This window comes from Astyanax mexicanus, chromosome 25, assembly GCF_023375975.1.
Source record: "Astyanax mexicanus isolate ESR-SI-001 chromosome 25, AstMex3_surface, whole genome shotgun sequence".
NCBI classification, from domain to species: Eukaryota; Metazoa; Chordata; class Actinopteri; order Characiformes; family Acestrorhamphidae; genus Astyanax; species Astyanax mexicanus.
In genome coordinates, this window is record NC_064432.1 from 3,092,128 (window position 1) to 3,113,513 (window position 21,386).

At 36.5% G+C, this 21,386-nt stretch overlaps 2 protein-coding genes across 4 annotated transcripts in view; both read left to right on the forward strand.

The window, feature by feature from the left end:
• ptpn9b (protein tyrosine phosphatase non-receptor type 9b) overlaps positions 1-21,386 on the forward strand; it is a 659,505-nt gene that overhangs the window by 574,588 nt on the left and 63,531 nt on the right. The gene's annotated exons all lie outside the window — the stretch shown is intronic.
• frg1 (FSHD region gene 1) lies at positions 6,798-15,311 on the forward strand. The gene is made up of 9 exons (XM_007229261.3): positions 6,798-6,940; positions 7,964-8,028; positions 8,178-8,303; positions 10,844-10,901; positions 11,699-11,813; positions 12,516-12,620; positions 12,823-12,914; positions 13,613-13,723; positions 15,180-15,311. Exons 1-9 carry the CDS (start codon positions 6,879-6,881, stop codon positions 15,214-15,216), a joined length of 771 nt encoding a protein of 256 aa, XP_007229323.3. The 5' UTR covers positions 6,798-6,878; the 3' UTR covers positions 15,217-15,311.

Sequence of the window (21,386 nt, forward strand, 5' to 3'; positions counted from 1 at the left end):
AAAGACTGTAAACTAGGCAAACTATCTTTGAAAGCATTGTAGAGGTTGTCGTATAGAACCAAAATTCACAGTTACGCTGTTGTTGGAATTATTAATTAGTAGAAAGTAGAAGAAATTATACCCTATTTGCCAGCCTTAAAGCACCAAACATGGTGATTTTAAGCTCAGGGGTCTTCTCCAGAGTGTCCCATTCCATTAGTCGTTGCTTTTCTACAGAGATTGTACAAAGCTGTGCATGAGCCTGGATCAGCAATGCTTCTGGCCAAGCAGTTTATTTGAAATTGAAAGAGCTGCAACACATCTCCATATGCTTTGGGGAGTTCCCTGCTGTTAATAGCTTTGGGCGAATATTGCAGCCAGCTTGACTGATGCCAAGTGTGTTCACATCATTAACTTCCTCCACCATCTTTTCTGCTGCAGCTCTCTGTAGCATCATCTCACTCATTTTGGATTCTGGAAAGTGACCAGAAAACGTGATCATTTTCACTAAACCTCCAACCTGCTAGTTATTTCTCTTCATTAAAAACAACATAATCAAATCTCATAATCAAATTAAACTTTTTTTTTTATCTTTTTTCAACTCTGAATCTAAACCTATTTAAAAGCAAATCGACTAATTCCTTTGATTTTCTCTAAAGAAAGTATTTATTTTAAAGAAATGGTTATAGACTGCATGTTTTAATAATTTATATTTATGACAAAAAATCACTCCTGTTACTGGAACTCACTCCTGTTACTTTTTATGTTTTGAGGAATGACTTTTTTAACTTTGAGGGCACTGAGTACATTCTAGTGATTTTTTTTTTCTCCAAAAATTGTATTTTAAAAATAAACAAATAAGATCTAATAATTAATTTGGGTAACAGGACTGAGTGTTGAGATTGAGCTCCTCAGTCACAGTTACAATAAATAAAATCAAATTTACAGAAAAACAAATGACGGAACTTAATTTTGGTCTTCTCATGATCTTTAGAAGAACTGACTGATGTCACTTCCTGTTGTAGATGTGACTTGTAGAATGTTTTAGTGACAAGTAACAAATTATATTTTTTATTTGATATCTTCAGTGTTCTAAGTAGTTTTTATTAATGTTTTTGATTACGTATCTTACTTTTGCAATTAGGTCAATGTACAAGACACTATGCTTGATAATAAAATGTATTTTAAAATTACTTTGTGTGCACAATTATTTAGAAATGGCTCTGATTTGGCAGAATATGCCAATAATCAATTCAATCCAATAAATATTCACAGCAATGCTCATGGACAGTAAAAACATTTACTACATTAAAAGCAGGTGTCCTAATACTTAAAAAACATGGTTTTAACCATTTCAGAAGTTCAGACGACCATAACAACAGCAGTTCCTGAGCTTCTGCAGTTCTGTAATCATCAGGGACTGGATGAGATGCTCTGCAGAGCCGCTGGAAGGGTAAGGAGCCAGACGCCAGCCGTAGGTTAACCCCACAGGATATGACATAATGCCCCTGATTTAGTCTGGGGCCCCGAGGCCACGGAGACACGGCTCCAGACGTGGTGGAGGTGGAGTGCACACACACACACATCAAACACTGGGTTACAGCGAGGTTCTGCAAGGGGTGATGGTGGTAGACAGATGGAGACGGAGAGAAATTACAGTGTAGATCAGAGATGCTCTCAGAGCTCCTGGATGTTGAACCTCCTGTGGAGTGAAACATGCCACCCTGCTGAGTGATTGATATCTAGGAACGAGATTCAGCCTTCTGTATATCTAACCAGCTGAGCGAAAAAGAGGAGACAGCACATATTTAACCAGGTGGTTTCTGCTAGCTGTTATCATATTCTTGCTACACTGCAAGCCTGAATAAGTTTAATTAATTGCACTAATCAATTGCATTGCTCAAAAATGTGATAGATTTTCTATAAAAACATATACTTTAAAGCTATATGCTGACAAATAATGACATAGAGTGACCAGCAGCTTGCTCTCACAGCCTACAACAAAGAGTCCAGGCAGTTAATTATAGTTTATAGTCCACAAGTTTATGTGCGATAGCCTGGGGGAATGACAACAAACTGACGGTGAGTGTCAGATACTGGGGGAACACACCCTGTATGCAGATAGATGGTGATAGAAGCCAATAAAAATGAAGCAGTCAGTGGCAACTCAAAATAGTTGAGTAATGTTTAAATATGCCAAAATATACTTAATTTATTTGAGTTTAAATTAATTGTGGGTGAGCAGTGTCTTATAAAAATTGAGGAAATTGCTAAAAACAAACTCCGGTGTGTAAACAGAGACATGCATATTGTGCTTTTTCCGATTATAAACAGATTACTGCAGAAGTAGTCATGTAAACATTGTACTCTAATTTCTAAGGTCAGAATAAGTCTGATAAAGAGAGCTAGAATTCTAGAATTGATTTCAGCTGTTAGTACATAATAAACCTGTTTCTTCGTTTTAATTTTTGTATTAAGTATTTTGTATTAAGTATTGCCACTGTTTATTCGGCAACATATAAATCATTCTCTTTCTTCTTTCTGTAGTAGTGTGTTTGTCTTTGATATTTGGCTGGACCTTTAACTCTGTTTGTATTAAGTTTTCTGGGGATTTTTTTGGACTGTATTTCTGGCTCAGGATTTCTCTTTTGTGTAGCATTTTTGGCTCGGTTTGTATCAGTTTGTTCTTTTCTCTGGTTTTGACCACTGCTTGTATTATGAATATGCTCTTGTTTTTGCCCTTAGTATTAAAGCCTCATCTACTTTTTACCGCCAGCGTCTGAGTTCAGTCTGTAGTGTTACAACATTCTCAATACCTAATTATTTCCACATAAACCAATTTTTTAACCATTATCTAATTCCCCAAGTTCATTTAAAACATATTGATTCTCAGTCTTCTTCTATTGTTGATCTTTTATATCCATCCACTGCATGTTAACCCCTACACTACATATTTTTTAATGCAGTGCTGCCTGAGGGCCCAAAGATCACCATCATTCAATACTGACTGTTGGTCTAGTCTGCAGCTCCAACATCTTACAGTACATTAAGAGAGGCCCATTCACACACCCACTCTCCCTCTCTCTCTCTCTCTCTCTCTCTCTCTCTGTCTCTCTGTCTCTCTGTCTCTCATTGTCTGGAAGCAGAACGTCCCGTTTCCTCCGGAGCTTTCCAGTCAGAGAGCTAAGCTCGTCCACTTTTCTCACGCAACACTTTTACTCCTCGGGGAACTCCAATATCTGGCTGCACCTGCGGCTCAGTCTCAGCTATGAAGAAAAGTGCCGGGAGTTGTCAGGTGTGGAGTTACTGAAGATGATCCCAGGCCTCTGGGAGATTTCCCAGCAGCACTGATGCTCACAAGAACCGCAACCACTACAGCGGGACTCTCAGCATCCTTCCCCATCTGTCCATCATCCAGCAGGACTGAGTAGCCTCCACATTCACAAGTCAAGGACCGCCGTGCCCCTGAATGATGGAAATGTCCAGAAATGAGAAAGTCCAGATTAGGCATGAGTCTGATTGAACTGCAGAAAATCTGTCCTGCTGAAACCAGATCTGTCTGGACAATGCATTTAACGTCATCACCATCTATCACCATCTCTTCCTTTAAACTATATCCAGCTGTTTAGATAATAACAGTGCATTCACTTAAAATGGCATTTAAATTACCGGGACAGTTCCGGAACTTTAAGAAAGCATGTATTTGTTTGGGTGTATTCATCAATGGATTCCACCATTTCCAGCCATATATGGATTATTCCACTTGTTGTGTATAAAAAAATTGGCATGTGCTGCCAACCACCAGCAGAGGGCATGGACACTGCAGTGGAAGAACTAGTGGATCTGGGCCAAAAAACTCCAAGTCCCAGAATCCTCAGCAGTAATTAGTGCAGATCAGGCTCAGCTATGAACACAGCTTAAAAACCCCAGCCAAACCTCAGTTCATGTCACACCTTTGCAGAGAGGTGACTGCTAATAGTGGTTAAAAGAGCAAAGAGAAATCTTTAAAAAAGCCACAAAAAGAGAAAAGAAAAGATCTCCATAGGAAACAAAGGCTCACAAAAAATGAAAGAGATCTTAAAAGATCTCAGTGTTTTCTAAGTTCTGGTTTTCAAGAAGCCTTTCTTAAGTTTCTTTAAGTTTATTTGATTCCACTTCCTTTGTTTGGGCCATGCTATTCCTGATACAGCAAACTAGAGCAATTGACTCTATACTGAATTGTCAAACAATAGTCAAACAATAGTCATATTGTCGCTTTGGACAAAAGCGTCTGCCAAATGAAATGTAATATTAATTGATAATCTTAGTCTGACAGAATGAAAAACATTAATTAAACTGGTAAAGCATCAAAGAAAGAGTGTATGTAAGAAAGAAAGAGAGAGAGTGAGAGCCCCGATAAGAAAATATTGAGAACTATATGAGAACTCCCTCTTTCTTGCCCCCCTTACACAAACCGCTAATGCTCTGTCTCTGGAGAGACAGTGTATCTGTAGTTGTTTCTCTATTACAGCAGTTTGCCATTATTGTCTGCATCCACTCCAGTCAGGAGACCCCTGCTGAAAGTGGGACCACTGCTAATGACCCTGTTAAAGAGCCATCCTGAGCTACAGCAGAGCAATCAATCACCAACCAAAACCAGAGAGATGCCTGCTAACCAATCACTGCATTTTACTATCCCCTGCTGAAGACACTGGTAGACCAGTAGAGAATCACCAAACTGGACACTGCACAAGTCTGCTTTTATTTTCACATCCAACACTTGTTGTTTTTATCTGAAATTTGTTGGGAAAGTAAAGGAGGATGATGGTATTTCTGAGTCTGCTCACATGTGAGGTGCTTCCAGACATGATGGCCATATATACAACGTGTCCTCTATGTCTTCCTCTTCTTATCCGCGCTAAACAGCCTCTTGTCCCGGCGCCCGGCGGTCCACCCCATTACCTCTGCCTCTGAGGCGGACGGGAAAATTTATCATCCCGAGCGAGCGGCAGGACACTATAACCACAGAGAGAGGGAGAGAGAAATAAATAGAATTTTACAAGCATGATAAATGCTTTTTATTGCCTCCCATGTTAGGCCCCATCATTCAACCATTCCGACATTACAAATCACCCTATAGTCTAACCTCATTGGAGTGACTTACAAAATCCACCCTTCTACACCTTAGAGCCAGCGGTCAGTGAGCAGCGGCCGATAGCGGCGTTTCATCAACTAACTGTACAGAGTGACCTGCTTAGAGCTAATATGCCAGTCTAAACTGTGCAATCCACAACGTTACATTTTAACAACCCTCAGGGTTGGTGTTATGTCTTACAGTTCACCTTCAAAATCAGCTTCACACAGCCATCTCCTATAAGCTAACATCTTCAGTTGCATAGTGAACACCTGTAGCTTGACTTTTTTAGCATCATTGACTTCAGTGGCTTATGTTCCACAGCTTTAGTCTATGAAGAGTAAATGCTACAGCATTTTAATCCATTTACCTGGACATTTATTTGCTGCTTTTTATTTGCTATTTATTTGGCATTTGCTATGTATTATAAATCCATCCATCCATTGTCAATACTCGCTTCATCAGTCAGTGTCGACTAGGGGCTGGAGCCAATCCCAGCCGGCATCGGGCGGAAGGCAGTATTTAACCTGGACAAGCCGCCAATCCATCGCAGTATAATAAATCCACAAGCGTGTAATTGTGTAGTGAAAAAAGTAACTCTACATGTAGGGGAAACTTTCACAAAGTAATGAGTTGAGTGGAAAACGGCTCTTGGTAATGTGAATTTGAATTAAAGAAATGCAGATATGTGTGTCTGTAAGACATCTAAAAACAGAAGCTTGTAAAAATGTAAAAAAAAAAATGGAGATGGTAAAGTTCCTGTGTTGAGTAGATTTCATTGTGTAGTTATTTGTAGTAATGTGCTATTTACTGAAGAAATTTTCTACTAAGCATTTCATACTTAAATACAAGGCTACAATTTGTACTGTTACAAACATAGTTCAGTCCTTCTTTTATGTATGAGTACATGCTCATTGCTTTTATTAATGGTAATTTGTGTTAATGTTTAGTTCCATTATTAGTGCAAAATCATATTTTTTTTGTTATTTGCAACCATTAATCAAAATGTTAAGTTTATTCAGAACCTATGAATATGTAAATGTAAATGAAAACAAACACTGTGAAGTAAGAGGAAAAATGTATAAAGCTGAGAATATAGGGCTCCATATGTTGTTAAGTTAACTATATTAGCAGTATTGTGGTAGAGCTGTTTTACACTGAAGAGAGTGGCACTATATGTTTTTCCAGGGACAGTGCTGAATTCAACCCTTTAAACAACAATAATTTAACACTATTATTTACTGTATTTACTTTTAAAGTGTTGCTTTAATAAAATATTGTTGGTGTTATTTATGCCAACACTTTGTGAAGTGCCAATCTAACATTCCATCCATGATAACTGAAAAGGACACAGTTCTGTTCATGTGCTGTAGCTTAAAAAACAGTTTAGCAAAGGAAACAAATGAACTGATGACATTCAGGCTTTTGCTGATTTAAATGTGTGATTAAATGTGTTTATTGATCATGTTAATGGTCGTTTGATCTATAAATAATAGGTATATGATTTTGTTTGGTACAAAATGCTCATATTGCTAATTTTACAGTCCTGTTTAGCACACAGAAAGTTGTTAAAAAGTGTTAAAAGTGTTAAAATAGCTCTTAAATCTCCTCTTTCTCAGTATCTGATGTTCACAGCTGTAGTTTTGTCCTCCCGCCGCAGGGGGGCTCACCGGTTTACACAAACGCGAAGTTAAACCCGTATGTACCTTCTCGGCCACCGTCCGGCGATCTTCAGCCGGGGGTTTGTTTTCGGCGCAGTAGCGGGAGGATTTGTTGTTAGAGAGAAATGGCAGAATATTCTCACGTAAAATCAACTAAACTCGTTTTAAAAGGACAGAAGGACAAAAGGTAGGTCTCTGTTTTCATCCGTGTATTTACAGTTCATGAGAAATAAAGATAAAGAGGGTTTCATTAACTATAAAGAGGTGCTGTGTTACTCCAGAGCTACACAGAAAACCTAGGTTCGCTAACTGAAGTCTACAAAAATAAATGATGTAAAAGGCTTAATGTACGTTTTTCCCCACTGAAACCCATTATAAAGAAAAAGCATAGCATGGCTTAATGTCCTAAACAACGAAACACCAAACTTCTCTAATTTATTTCACTGTATAATAAACCTAATCCGAATCGTTATAAGGTAACGTTACACAAACCCCTGCACTGTTTAAATCCTGATTTAAACTCTCTAGTAGGAACAGATCGGAGCTCTACAGCCATATTTTTACAACGTATTAAACACATCTGATCCATCTAATGAACTAAGTGCTCTCACTGAGGAGAGCTGCGAGTGTTACAGCAGAAAACAGTGTAACTCCAGAATGTTTAATTCTACATTTATGTATTTCTTACCACATTTCTTGTATGTATTTATTTTTTATTCATTTATTTCCACATTTCAAAATCAGTGTTTAAGAAAATTAGAATATTATATAAGACCAATTGGCACTTTTGGCAGTGTGGAAGTCCTGCTGGAAAATGAAATCTGCATCTCCATGAAAATTTGTCAGTAGTGAGAAATATGAAGTGCTGTAAGATTTTGGACTTGATAATAAAACACAGTGGATCAACACCAACAGATGTCATGACTCTCCAAACCATCACTGATTGGTGGAAACTTCACACTAGACCTCGAGCAGTTTGGACTGTGTGTCTCTCCACTCTTCCTCCAGACTCTGCTTCCTTGATTTACAATGAAATGAAATGTAAAATTTACTGATGATCAGTGATGATTTGGAGAGACATGTCATCTGCTGGTGTTGATCCACTGTGCTCAGTAGTGTCCCTGCTAGGTTAAGAGTTCATCCTCCACCCAAAATATCAAAGTTCTTTGGTTTAACATGTGATTAACCTCGACCAACGTTCTCATTTCAGAAAGAAGAAGAACAAGGACAAGAAGAGAAAGCGAGATGACAATGAGGAGAAACTTGATATTGTTGGTATGTCAATTTTTTGTTTTTTTCCCAAATCTCCACAGCCTCAGTTTAAAGCTCTAAATGTTCTTGGTTCAGCCCAAGACTGTGTGCAGGAGTTTAGTTTATGAACTTTTAGGTTTGACTGGTCTAAATTCTCTTCATTTTGTTCTCAGGTGGTTGGTGGACCGTTCGTAGTTTTGGTGATATCACTGGTACTGTCTCTGTAGAGATGCACAACAAGTCCTACATTCACGCTCTGGACACGGGGCTTTTCACTGTTGGAGCGCCACATACTGGAGGTAAGACTCTGCATGCACAGGCTGTTTAAACATTTGATATCTTTATTCGGTGCAATGACTAGGAGTGGGCTATCTTTGTTTTGGTACTGCAACAGACCATAGATATATTATTATTATAACGGTACAGAATGAGTAGTATACTACACTCTGTTAGTTAGAGGAGTCACAGTAATTGGAAGAAGAGGAGAACTGAAAACTGTGATTAAAAACCATTGTTATTCCACCAAATATTAATTTCTGAACTCTTAAAACTTTATGAATATGAACTTGTTTTCTTTGCATTATTTGAGGTCTGAAAGCTCTGCATCTTTTTTTTTTTCAGCCATTTCTCATTTTCTGCAAATAAATGCTCTAAATGACAATATTTTTATTTGGAATTTGGGAGGAATGTTGTCCATAGTTTATAGCATAAAACAACAATGTTCATTTTACTCAAACATAAACCTATATTCCACCAAATCAATGTTTGATGGAACAACAGTGGTTTTTAATCACAGTTTTCATGCGTCTCAGCACTATGTTCTCCTCCACCAGTCTTAGACACTGCTTTTGGATAACTTTATGCTGCTTTACTCCTGGTGCAAAAAGTCAAGCAGTTCAGTTTGGTTTGATGGCTTGAGATCATCCATCTTGCCTCTACACAAAGAAACTCATCATTTTTAAGTGGTCTTTATTTTTTTTCCCCAGAGCTGTATAAATGGAGCTGTAGACTCCTTAATGTAATCTGATATTATAAAGTGTCTCTCTTTACAAAGCTTTTCTTTTCCACGGAGTTGCAATAAAAGTCCGTTTCTTTTCTTTCCTTTTTTTTTTTTTAAAGGAAACTGAGCCTGTAATTGTGAAATAAATGTTGAAAAGTACCATCTATAAGCTTTTATTTCACTCTGATCTCATTAATTTTCTGTCTGGGTGGAGAAAAACGTCAGAAATGGTTCAGGCTCATTGTTCGCTATTAGCGTAGCCACTCCCGTGAAGCTCGCCGCAATTTCATTGCTCGCTAACCGGGCAGAAGTGGGCCTGATTGTTTTCTCCAGCTTTATCTTGTCCCTCTACGGGTGACCGCAGCATTTAGCAGCGTTGGGCGAGCATGTCGTTTATGAAATGGGTCGGGTGCGCTCTTCCCAAAATCAATTTAGTGCCGCTAATAGAAGCTGGGTGGCGTTTTTAATTAGAGAGCAACTGGCTGTGACTGTTACGGTCATGCGGGTTTGATTAGATGTCCACTGCACTGAAATTAGTGCGACACTCCTGGAGTGGAAGCATAAGGACCTGCATATACATACACACACACACACACACACACACTCTCTCTCATTTAGCACCAGCACACTCCTGAACCGTTCATATATAGCGCCGTGTACCTGAATGTGTACGAGTGCACTGAGCCGGGTTCAACTTTCTAAATGATTTATGGGTTTACCATTTAAGCCTAATAGGGTTTGCTCATGCAGAACATCATATTGTGTTCTGTTTCTCAGCATCAGTCAATCTGCAGAACTGTTTACTGATGAGCCGAGACATTGTGACCCCCTGCCTTAAATGCTGTTCTTATTGTGGCCCAAACAAGCTGTTTTTTTTTTGTTTTGTTTTTTTTATCAATGACTTTATTACTGCACTTCACCTGTCAGATCTCTTCTCTTCACTGCTGAGACTTAACTGAGACTTAATCCAATGTTAAGCTGATCTAAAGGTGCTGTTGCCATGTGGGTCCTTTCTCTAAAGAGTTCTCTGTGTTTGAGTCTTTATCTTGTTATAATGATGAAAGTGTGAAAGTGCTTTGTGTTGTGTAAATGCTGCCGTAGAGAGTGCGGTAATGCCAGGTTCACACTACACAATTTTAGACCAGTCGCAGACACCCAGCAAATATTCAGCATGTTTAATATCTGACTCAGGCAGTGACTGGGAGTCAGGAGCTGTGGCTATCTACAGAAAATGGGATCAAAGAAAGAGAGAACCACGGGTCCAAAACACATCAGAGCTGTTTACAGAGAGTCTGACCACGTTCTGTCCCCACTTTCTATAGCTAATAGCTAAAACTTTAAATAAAAAATAATAATGAACTTGTTTATTAATTTCTGAAAGTAGAATAATGGATTTTACTAAAAAAAAGCAAAGAAAGTGTGCCTTATATTTCAGTTCATCTACAGAAAACAGGTTTAGTTGCTTCATTTGAACCCGTTCATTCTGAGCTCACTTTGAGTGTGTATTCTCCTCTATAGACATTCTCTGGCATGGCATCGCTAAATGTCAATATTTTGTCCCAACCTTAATCTGAATCCAATCGTTCAGATCACAATGCATGAAATATAAGTCCTACCGTAAAGTTTATTAAACCATTTCAAACAGTACGATCACCAAAAATAGGTAGTGATGTTTTCTTGTGTGCGCAGTCCGTCTCGTAGATCTTCGTAGGATTGGGTCTCCAGATCAGATCTGCTTTACGGGAGTGACTGTGCTACAGTAATAGTAAGCAATAGAGCTGAACAGTTAATTACAGCAGAAACGTGTATGTTTTCTTTTTTTTTTTTTTTTTTTTTCAGATGATGAAGGACCAGATCCACCAGAACAGCTCACAGCTATCAAACTCTCAGACAGCAGGTACGTCACACCCAAAGACCAAATACACCTAGAGAGTAAGCTTAATCTCTTAACAGAAATACAAGGAAATATATCAGTTGCATGTTTTGTTTCAATAACAAGATCTTTAACATATAGCTCTGGGAAAATAATTAACGTTATGGGCCAGAACTAGCTAAAACTGTCCCTTTCACCCATTCTTTAGTTCTTTTTCAGTTGAAAGATGAGAAGAAACGGTGTTAAAGTGAAATACTGGGCATTTATTGTAGCCTGCTTGGTCATGGCTCGAAAATACAACCAGTACCCAGACAAAACAAAAAACTAAACAAAAAAAAACAGACTAAGGGTGAAAGTAGGGGTCAAACTTGGTGGCGTAATTAACTTGCGTTAAAACAATAATGATGCGTCACTGATTTCAAATTATTCACTTACGTTAACACTTTAACGTTGACCGCTCTAATAAAAGCAACACAAGTGGTTTGGGACGAGTTGGAGCATAGAGTAAAGGACAAGCAGTTAACAAGTTCTCAGCACCTCTATAACTTCTTCAATACAGTTTAATACTACCTCATAAAGCAGAATAATATAATAATGCTAAGACTGCTCAGAGTTGGCACCAAAGCAAAAGCTGCTACTTTGAAAAGTATAAAGTTTCTAAAGTATTAAACATATTTTGGCTTGTGAATCTACAAAAACAAAAAAAAATTAAATGAGAATGGGTGTGCCCAAACCTTTGACTGGTACTGTATATTCTATCCTTTTCTTTCCTTTATCTTTATTAAACATCTAACGTGTTGACTTCATCGCCTTTTATACAGAATAGCACTGAAGTCAGGATACGGGAAGTACTTGGGCATAAACTCGGAAGGTGTTGTGATTGGACGATCAGATGCCATTGGGTCCAGAGAGCAATGGGAGCCGGTGTTTCAAGATGTGAGTGGATCTTTCAACCAATTATAATAAGGCACAACTTATTGTAAGGTGCACTATCAATGAACGTCTATTTTCTGGTCTATTTTCATACATAAGCCGCTCCAGATTATAAGGCGCATTTTATGCGACAATAGTAAGTAGCAATGGTGTCGCCATGTTTCCTTTCTAATGGGGAAACTGAAGGAAGTGCCTAGGTAAACCAAACTGTTTTCAGTATTTTAGCGAGGTTAGCAGCAGCACTAGCCGCGGTTAGCAGCTCTTAGCGCTAGTAAATGTCGTCCGACTGCGCTACACCTAGGAACCCTGAGTGTTCCCGTAAGACAGGGCACTATCAGCTTGTGGTTTAAGCTATTATGTAGCTTGTTTAATATACACAACTCTGAACTGCGAAAGCTAGCGCTTAGCATGGTTAGCGGCTAATGCTAAAAAAGCTCCAGCCTCAGTGCTGGAGAAACTTCACTGAAACTCCTATATAATGCTTTACTTTAGCGGAGTGGCTTTGCTGCTCCCTATAACCTGACTGGTAGAATTCATACATAAGGTTATAAAGCGCACCGACAATTTTTGGAGGAAAATGAAAGTATTTTAAGTGCATCATATAGTGCGAAAAATACGATTATGAGTTACTATAAGTCCTACTGTCGTTCTGTACACTTATATAGTGTCACTTATACAGTGTCTGTGTGTATCTGTTCTCTGTAGGGTAAAATGGCTCTCATGGCAGCAAACAGCTGTTTCATCTCGTACAGTGAAAGCGGAGACATCGTGGCAAAAAGCAAGACAGCTGGAGACGAGGAGATGATTAAGGTAGAGACTGCACTGATTAAACTGATCCTAAATCATGTTGAAAAACAGATGCTTCAGATTTTGGATGCTTCTGAAATCTGATTGCCTGAGGCAGTAGAAGCCTACCAGTATATCGTAATTAAATGAGTCCTAAAATGATCTACGATCCTGATTCCACTGTTCGTGAGCTGGTTTTATTGTGGTGCTGATGTGTCGTCTGCAGATACAATCTTGTGCTGAGAGGGAAGTGAAGAAAAGTGATGACCTAGCAGACGAGGACAGAGGCAACGTCAAAAGCTGCGAGATTAATTATGTGTAAGTGTAAACAGGTCTTTAATCTACTAAGTCATCTATTAAAAAAAAAAAAATATATATATATATATATATATATATATATCAGTAATTCAGTTCAAAATGTGAAACTCATATATTATATAGATGTATTACACACAGACTGATCTCATTTAAGTGTTTATTTATTTTAAGTTCTGCTGAAAAATGAAATCCGCATCCGCATCACTGCCAAAAGTACCAATTGGTCTAATATAATATATAATCCATAATTAACAATAAAAGAAATAAACCTTTAAAATAGTAAAACATCTAAATAATATGAGTATTACTGAAATAAAGTAACTTTTCGATGATATTCACATTTTTTTTAGATGAACTTCCCCTATCACTAGTGATGCCCCAAATGCTAGTATTTAGTCTGCAAGCTCAGAGGAAAGGGCAGTGATTCAGCTCTGATACATCAGCTAACAGATGCATGTGCTGACCAACATCACTCACAGTGAGAGCAAAGCCAATTGTGCTCTCTCAGACTCCAGCTGCTGATGGCTAATCGATCCTGAGATCATTGTTAATTTCACGCTTTTCTTGTTGGAATTCTCAACCATATTAAAGATCATTTTAAGTCTAGCAGTAATTAACCTTGGTTCTTCAAAATCATGCATTTAAACCCATTAAACATTAGCAAAAGTGTGAAGGTCTGTTTAAATTATTCCCAACAGGAAGAAGTTCCAGAGCTTCCAGGACAGGAAGCTGAGGGTTAATGAGGAGGACAGCGGCTCGTTGAAGAAGGCCAGGACAGACGGAAAGTTCCACGAGGCTTTACTGGACAGGTGAGGAACCAGAGGAACCATAGCATTGTTGACTCACCTGTAATAACTGGATCAAGCTCTACAGAACTGGTTTTGATTGGCTCGATATTTTATAGGAATTTTAACTTTCTAGTGTAAATACATTAAAAGGAAGATGACATTCAAGTTTTAAATAGTAGATACATTTAAATGTAAATAAAGAATCAATGCAAGAGTTAATGATAGTGGAATAGGGTTTATAAACAATTTTGAACAGAGCAATATTCGTTAATCCAATTACAGATAAGAGTGAGAGATTTAAAATGCATATTTCAGCATGAATAATCTATAGTTCTGAACCAGACACCAACACTCTCTTTTATACACTAAATAAAACCACTAATACGTCACCAGATGGGAATTAAGAGAGGAAGTTGAGGCCAAACTTGGTAAAATTATTAATCCAGAAGTTTTCAGATTGAGTGCATGCGTTAATGTTTGAAAGTTGACAGCACTAATAAAATTTAACACTCGAAAAAATCAAATTATCTCTGTCACAAACTTTAAAATGTCCACATTTATTTTTTTCGTTTAAGATCGTCAGGTCCAGAGAATATCCTGAACATCTGTCATATATCAGTAGTGCTACATATATCAATAGTACACAAGTTATCATTACACTGACAGGGCTATAAAGGAGGGGGGAAAAAAATGAAAAATGAACTGAAATAAAAACATAAAAAAATGTATATTGCAAGAAGAACAGAAAGAATATATATATTCATATATTTTTAAAGAAAATGGGGGGTAAGGGAGCTTTTTAAGATAGTAGTCATTGGTTAACAGCTTACAACTGCTCTGTATGAAATAAATTGAGCTTTGGAATGGATTTTTTAAAAATGTACAAAGCCTTTGTCTGTTGTAAAGCAGTGCTGGAACAGATTGTGTTACTGCTGTTAATCTGTACTCTGCATCATAATTACTAGAAAAAAGACACAACCACAGAGAACTCTGTAACCAATGTAGTGTATTTATTTACCCCTCAAGTATATTTTAGGCAGTACCATTGATATAATACAACATTCAGTCATTAAAGTACAGTTTTTCTGTATCATTTAAGAATAAGCATTGGTAACACTCAGTTGGCTAAAGTTATATAGTATAGTTTATGTAATACTGAAACGTAAAGTAGACATTTGGAGTTATTTATTGTTGAAACAGTCATGCTTACATGCAAAATACACTGAAAAGTGAAAACACAAGGGTGTTTATTATTTGTCCTTATTGTCCCATGACTTTTGCCATGTCCTATGGAAGCTTCAGAACACTGCACTGCCTTGTGGGTTGTGTGTGTTTGGGGTCTCTTATATTGAATGTGGATGTGATTTGACTTGTCTGTGTGCATGGACGGTTCTAGTCAGACACTTAACACATAACGATTATTACCATCCATCATCTACCCAACTCTCATTCGTTTTTTTTTTTTTTTTTTAAACAGGAGATCCAAGATGAAAGCCGACAGATACTGCAAGTGAAGAGAGAAGCTTTTATTGTTATTTTTTGTATTTTTATTTTTTAATTCTGCTGGAATTCTGTCTACTTTCTTTTATATTAAATTTAATCTAACGTCCACTATTGTTTTTCGGTGTCTTTGCACAGTCAGTAACAGCTATCTGCTGGATCTTCACAGATCAAAGGTTTAATAATTCTATATTTTATAACTAATGGGTGTCTATAGTAATAATTATGATATGTAATGTATAATACATAAATCATACATAAGGTGCTCTATTTTTAAATATATACAGAGTGGTAAGTAATAAATTAATGAGAAGCTACAGTCTTCAGTATTTAACCCTTTAGAGTTGTAATTGGTAGGCCTGATTTTCACATTTTGTCACCTTTAAAACCACAAACTTAAATGATAGACCAACACAAAGTAGCACAGAACTGTGAAGTGGGACTAAAGTGATAAAAAAATGTAATCAAATACCGATGTAAAGGGTGTGACATGCAAAAATACCTTTCGCTGCAATTACAGCTTTGCGCATCTAGAGACTGAGATTTTTTACCATTCTTATTTATAAAACAGCTGAAGCTCAGCCAGGTTGAATAGAGTTTCTGTGAAGAGCAATGGTTATGTCATGCCACAGAAGCTCAATGAGATTTAAGTCTTTAGGCTTTTGGCTGGGTCATTCTAACACACGAATAATATTCCACTGTAGTTCTGGCTGTATGTTTAGGGTCATTGTCTTGCTGGAAGGTGTCTCAAGTCTTTTACAGCCTTTAACAGTTTTTCTTCCAGCTTTGTCTTGAATTTAGCTCCATCCATCTTCCCATCAACTCTGACCAGATTACAATTTTGAAAGCAATGTTGCATGTTCATTTTATTTTGTGTTGGTCTATCACTTAAAATCTCAATAAAATACATGTTTTTTTGTGATTATAAGGTGACAAAATGTGAAAAGGTTCAAGGAACTGAAACTGGCGTTGGGGAACGTAAATTTTCACGCTCAAGTTACATTTAATAATCTGATCATGAGTGTGAACTGTGGCCTACACAAAGTTTTGGTTCTTATGCAACTTTAGTACGTGAGGCCCCTGGTGATCAACCACTTTTTAGAGTTCGGCTCTTGTCTAAACCACCTACCGTATTTTTCGCAACATAAGGCGCACATAAAATCCTTTAATTTTCCCAAAAATCATCAGTGCGAATTTTACCAGTCAAATATTGAGGAGCAGTAAAGCCACTCTGCTGAAGTACAGCGTTATACAGGAGTTTCAGGTTAGTTCTCCAGCAGTATTAGCATTAGCTAATTCAGAGGTGAGTATTATCGGCCTGTAGCTTGCTGCTAACCCCGGCTATCGGTTGTTGATTTATTTCTGTTTTGGGTCGTTGTCCTGTTGCATCATTCATCCTCTGTTGAGCTTCAGTTGGCAGACAGATGGTCTTAAGTTTTTCTGCAAAATGTCTTTTTAAATTCCAAAGGTTCACATACTTTTTCTTGCAATCGTGTATTAGAAAGGCTGATAAAACCATCCCAGACAGAAACGAAAGAAAACTGATGGGTTGAACTCAGGATGGCACAAAGGAAAGAGTATAATAATTAAAAATAACATTTGATCTAAGAAAACAATAGTACCTTTCCAGCACCTTAAAATAAAAATAGAAGACATACTGAAAGCTGCTTTTAAAATCCAATATAAACATACAAATATGCCCTACATAAATATGCCATGCATTTGTACATAACAGCATGTATAATCGTTATTTCTACTAATTTAATATAGTGATCCACTAGATAATGTTACAGTTATATGTTTAATAGAGGTAATCTGTACTCTGTAATACATTTTAATATAACCCAGCAGGGATGGCCCATCCTGGTCCTGGTGATCTACCTTCTTCTAGAGATCAGCTCTTGTCTAATCCAGATAATGAAGACCATTCAGAAACTGATAAATATCAGAGACTGCTGGTCGGACTCTGAACTCCACAGGTTGGTAGAGCTTCAGGACCAGGATTGTTTATTCCTGGTTCCATACTGTTGATAAAGTTCATCACATTTCACACAGCTCAGTTTAGATATCTCAAGTGAATATTTAGGTCTAAGTCCAGGAAATACAACTGGAACCAGTGGCTGTGTACAATCTACATTATAGAAAGTGTAGAGATGGGACCTTTTATCACAATTATAAAAAGACAGAGTGTTTTCCTCACAGTCTATAAAAACTCCCAGCTTAAAGAACCAATCTTTCACTGGAACCAGAGTCAGAGAGGGATCATTAACATAGAACCCTTTCTCTTTATCATAATGAAGAACCCAGCAGTTCTGTGGAGATAACTGAAGCTGGTTCTTCAGTACTGTCTCACTGATTACACCAACATACCAAGATTCAGGACATTTAAATTCATCATAGGTTCTGAGAGATGGATCAGTTAGTCCGTTTACTTGCCAGTAATACTGTCCTGCTCGTATTCTCTCTTTAAACAGGACTCCCAGGTCAGTCATTGATTTTGTCTGGATAGCCACTGAAAAAAAAAATCACATTTTCAGTAAAACAGATTTATTATTTAAATGTATGTTTTTTATGGCACCTTCTATTTACATAAACATTAGACAAAAACTAAATAAAAATAAAATTATGATTAAATGTATTACATTTTTAATCAATGAATAAAAGCTAACCAAAATTGTCAAAGACTGACAAATAGAGAAATTATTTGTAAAAACAAAATTGTCCGTTACTTGGCTCATATAATTTTTCAAACATGCCTCACCAAACAGCAACTTTATAACCAGTAAAACAGAGACATTTGGAATTCTCTATTGGAATTGTATTGGAACTGTAAGGACAATCCTTTTACTTCTGATATGGACATAAAAAGATGAATATGAGACAAAATATCAGCATTTCAGCTTTTGTTTCCTGGTATTTACAAGATCTGATACAATGTTCAGAAGATAGCACCTTATGTCTGCACCTACACGTTGTGAGCAAACGTATTGGAACATACTGTGACGGTCAGGTGTGTTTTGTTGAACAGGTGTGTCCTGATACATTAATGAGTAACCAACATGAAAACCAAAGAGCTGTGAAACAAACACTGTAGGTGAAAAAACACCAATTGTGAAGCTGAGAGAAGATAGAAAATAAATTATAGCCATTGTACAAATATTTGCCATGTCCAGTACAACCATTTGGAATGTCCAGAAAAAGAAAGTCGTCACTGGTGTACTAAGTAACAGACAGCAAACAGGTAGACCAACAAAAAAAAGAAGAAAAACACAGCGGTTGATGACGGAAACATTGTATGTGCTGTAAAATAAGACTCTAAACAACTGTTTGTATTATCAGCAACAATTTTAAGTTGATCTGTTCCAATACTTTTGCTCACATAAAAAATGGGTGGATCTGAACTGTGTATCAGATCCAGATGTATGTACCTAAAAATAACAGATGAAATGTTGATCTTTTAATGAATGTTTAAAAATGTTTTCAGACTACAACAGAAATAATGGGACTGGCCTCAGAGATCCAATACTTTTGAAAGGGACTGTATCTGGCCTGTCTTGGCACTGGGTTTTAGATTAGTCACTCTGCATGTCACTCATTTTAACCCAATCCTTACCTGTTATTACTATCACTCTAGTCTTTATATTAACATTCCAGATAATTTAATAGTTTTAATAAAGAGAGAGAGAAACTGAGATGTTTTTTTTTTTGGAGAAAAGAAAGTTGGGGGTGAAGGTCAGCAACATGTCATCTTTCTAATGTTTTACCTTTACAATTCAGCATCTTTATCCAATCTGGATAAAAGAACAAGAAAGTCAATTAAGAGTGAATAAAGAGAAAATCTCAATCATTGTTTTCACAGGAATGTAAAATGTACTATTAGTAACAACACAGTGAAAATGGTTCACATTTACCTGCCCCTTCTTTTTCCTTAGTTCTTTTTTGGGTTGTTTGTATTAGAATCTGCTGAAAGGTAATTCAGTTATTAGTGTTTTATTTCACACAACCTGCTCTTTCTAATTCACTAAATAAATCTGAACAAGCAAAGGCTGGTTCTAAAAAGTGAACAGTGGTGAATTGTGAATGTGATTGTTTTCTGGTAGATCAGAAGCTGAGTTTGATGATAAGAAAAAAAATACATAAAGTATTTAAGTAATGACTGTTTCTCACACTTCTTCCTGTGAAATTACTCCTCAACCTAAAGAATAAGTACTAAATCTTCTAAAAAATTCAGATTGTGTAGACTTACTTTTTGTGTTTTCACCTGTACTTGTGTTTTTATTAACTGGTTCTGGATGTGATGAAATAAACATGCTTATCTTTATTAGTATACACTTATAAACAAATAAACACATACAAATACAAAAATGAATCATTATCTGGTGCTGCATGTGCTGAAATAAAGAAGCCTAACTTTGTAACTATACACTTATTTAAATATTTTATATACAAAAGCGTTTTTATATCAGTTAAGAGGTTTGAAGGTAAATTAAGAGTTTATAAATAGAACATTTTAAAACAGGCTAAACCTTATTGCTATACACTTATTTTAAATATTTCATATATAAAATAATTGTACATTACATATTTATTCAGTTCTGTAAATTCAGATTGTGTAGAATTACCATGTATTTCTTCGGCTGTTTTTGAGTCTGCAGGATCTGCTGAAAGAAACAGGCTAAACCTTATTGCTATACACTTATTTTGAATATTTTATATACATAATAACACATTTAATGTATATAATGTATTTATTAAGTTCTGCAAATTTAGATTGTGTAGAGTTACCTTGTATTACTTTACCTGTATTTGGGTCTGCAGCACCTGGTGTTGAACCTGCTGAAAGAAACAGGCTAAACCTTATTGCTATACACTTATTTAAATATTTCATATACATAATAATGTATATGATAATGATAATAAGATAATAAGAGTTACCCTGTCCTTGTTCCGGTGGGTCTAAAACTAAACCTGCTGAAATAAAACAGAATTAAACTTATAGACATACACTTATTTCTGTAAAGTTAACTCGTGTTTTTTCACCTGTGCTTGTGTTTTTATTAATACACAGATAAACAGACTTAACCTTAATACTATACACTTATTTAAATATTCCATTTACAAAATAATAAAATATAAATAATGTGTTTTAACTATATTACATATTTAAAAAGTTCTGTAAATTCAGATTGTGTAGAGGTTACCATGTGCTTGTTTAGGTGTACATGTGTCATTATCACCTGGTGCTGGATCTGCTGCAATAAACAGACTTAACCTTTTTGTTATAAACTTCTATTGGTACAAACTGCACATGGTGGAGGTCTGAACTCTCCTTTAAAGTAAATAGCATTTTTTAGCCATAATGAAACGGTATAAAATAGTCCTGTACACAATAAAGAAAGGTATTGATTATAGATTTGAAATAAAAAGATAAAGGACAGTAACAGAACTACATTTCCAATAAAAACAGATACCTGAAGTCTGAGTTTCTCCATCAGCTCTGTTTAGTTTTCTATCGGTATAAACTGCACATGGTGGAGGTCTGAACTCTCCTTTAAAGTAAATAGCATTTTTTAGCCATAATGAGAGCACTGAAAGTGTATAAATACTGCTGTACACTGATAAAGAAAATAAGAACTCTTTGTACACAGTAAGCAAAAGAATCAATTATAGATTTGAAATAAAAACCGTAAAGAAATTTAATTCCAATAAACACAGATACCTGAGGTCTGAGTTTCTCCATCAGCTCTGTTTAGTTCTCTCTCAATAAAAACTGCACATGGTGGAGGGTTGATCTCTAAAGTAAATAACATTCAGTTCATAATGAGAGCACTGATCAATACATTAACACATGAAAGTGTGTAAATAGTGCTGTACACTGATACAGAAAATAAGAACTCTTTGTACACAATAAACAAAGGTATGGATTATAGATTTGAAATATAAAAAAGATAACGGACAGTAATTAAACTACATTTACAATAAACACAGAGTGACTCCATGATCTGACGGGCTGGCCTCTACTTTAAAATATAAAACATTTATTATGTAATATTAGACACCATCATTTCACATTTACTATTGGAGAGGCAGAGAGACCAACAGCGTGTGAATAAAGCTCCCCATCACAGGTCTATACCCATGATGGATGCAAAGTTGTGAAAGCAAGATGGAGACTGGAGAGAAT

Bases quoted from the DNA above. Each gene is read 5' to 3' on its own strand.
- frg1 (XM_007229261.3), top strand. From the start codon at position 6,879: ATGGCAGAATATTCTCACGTAAAATCAACTAAACTCGTTTTAAAAGGA. The intron at 10,902-11,698 runs GTACGTCACACC...CCTTTTATACAG, and splicing joins ATCAAACTCTCAGACAGCAG to AATAGCACTGAAGTCAGGAT. The intron at 12,915-13,612 runs GTAAGTGTAAAC...TATTCCCAACAG, and splicing joins AGCTGCGAGATTAATTATGT to GAAGAAGTTCCAGAGCTTCC.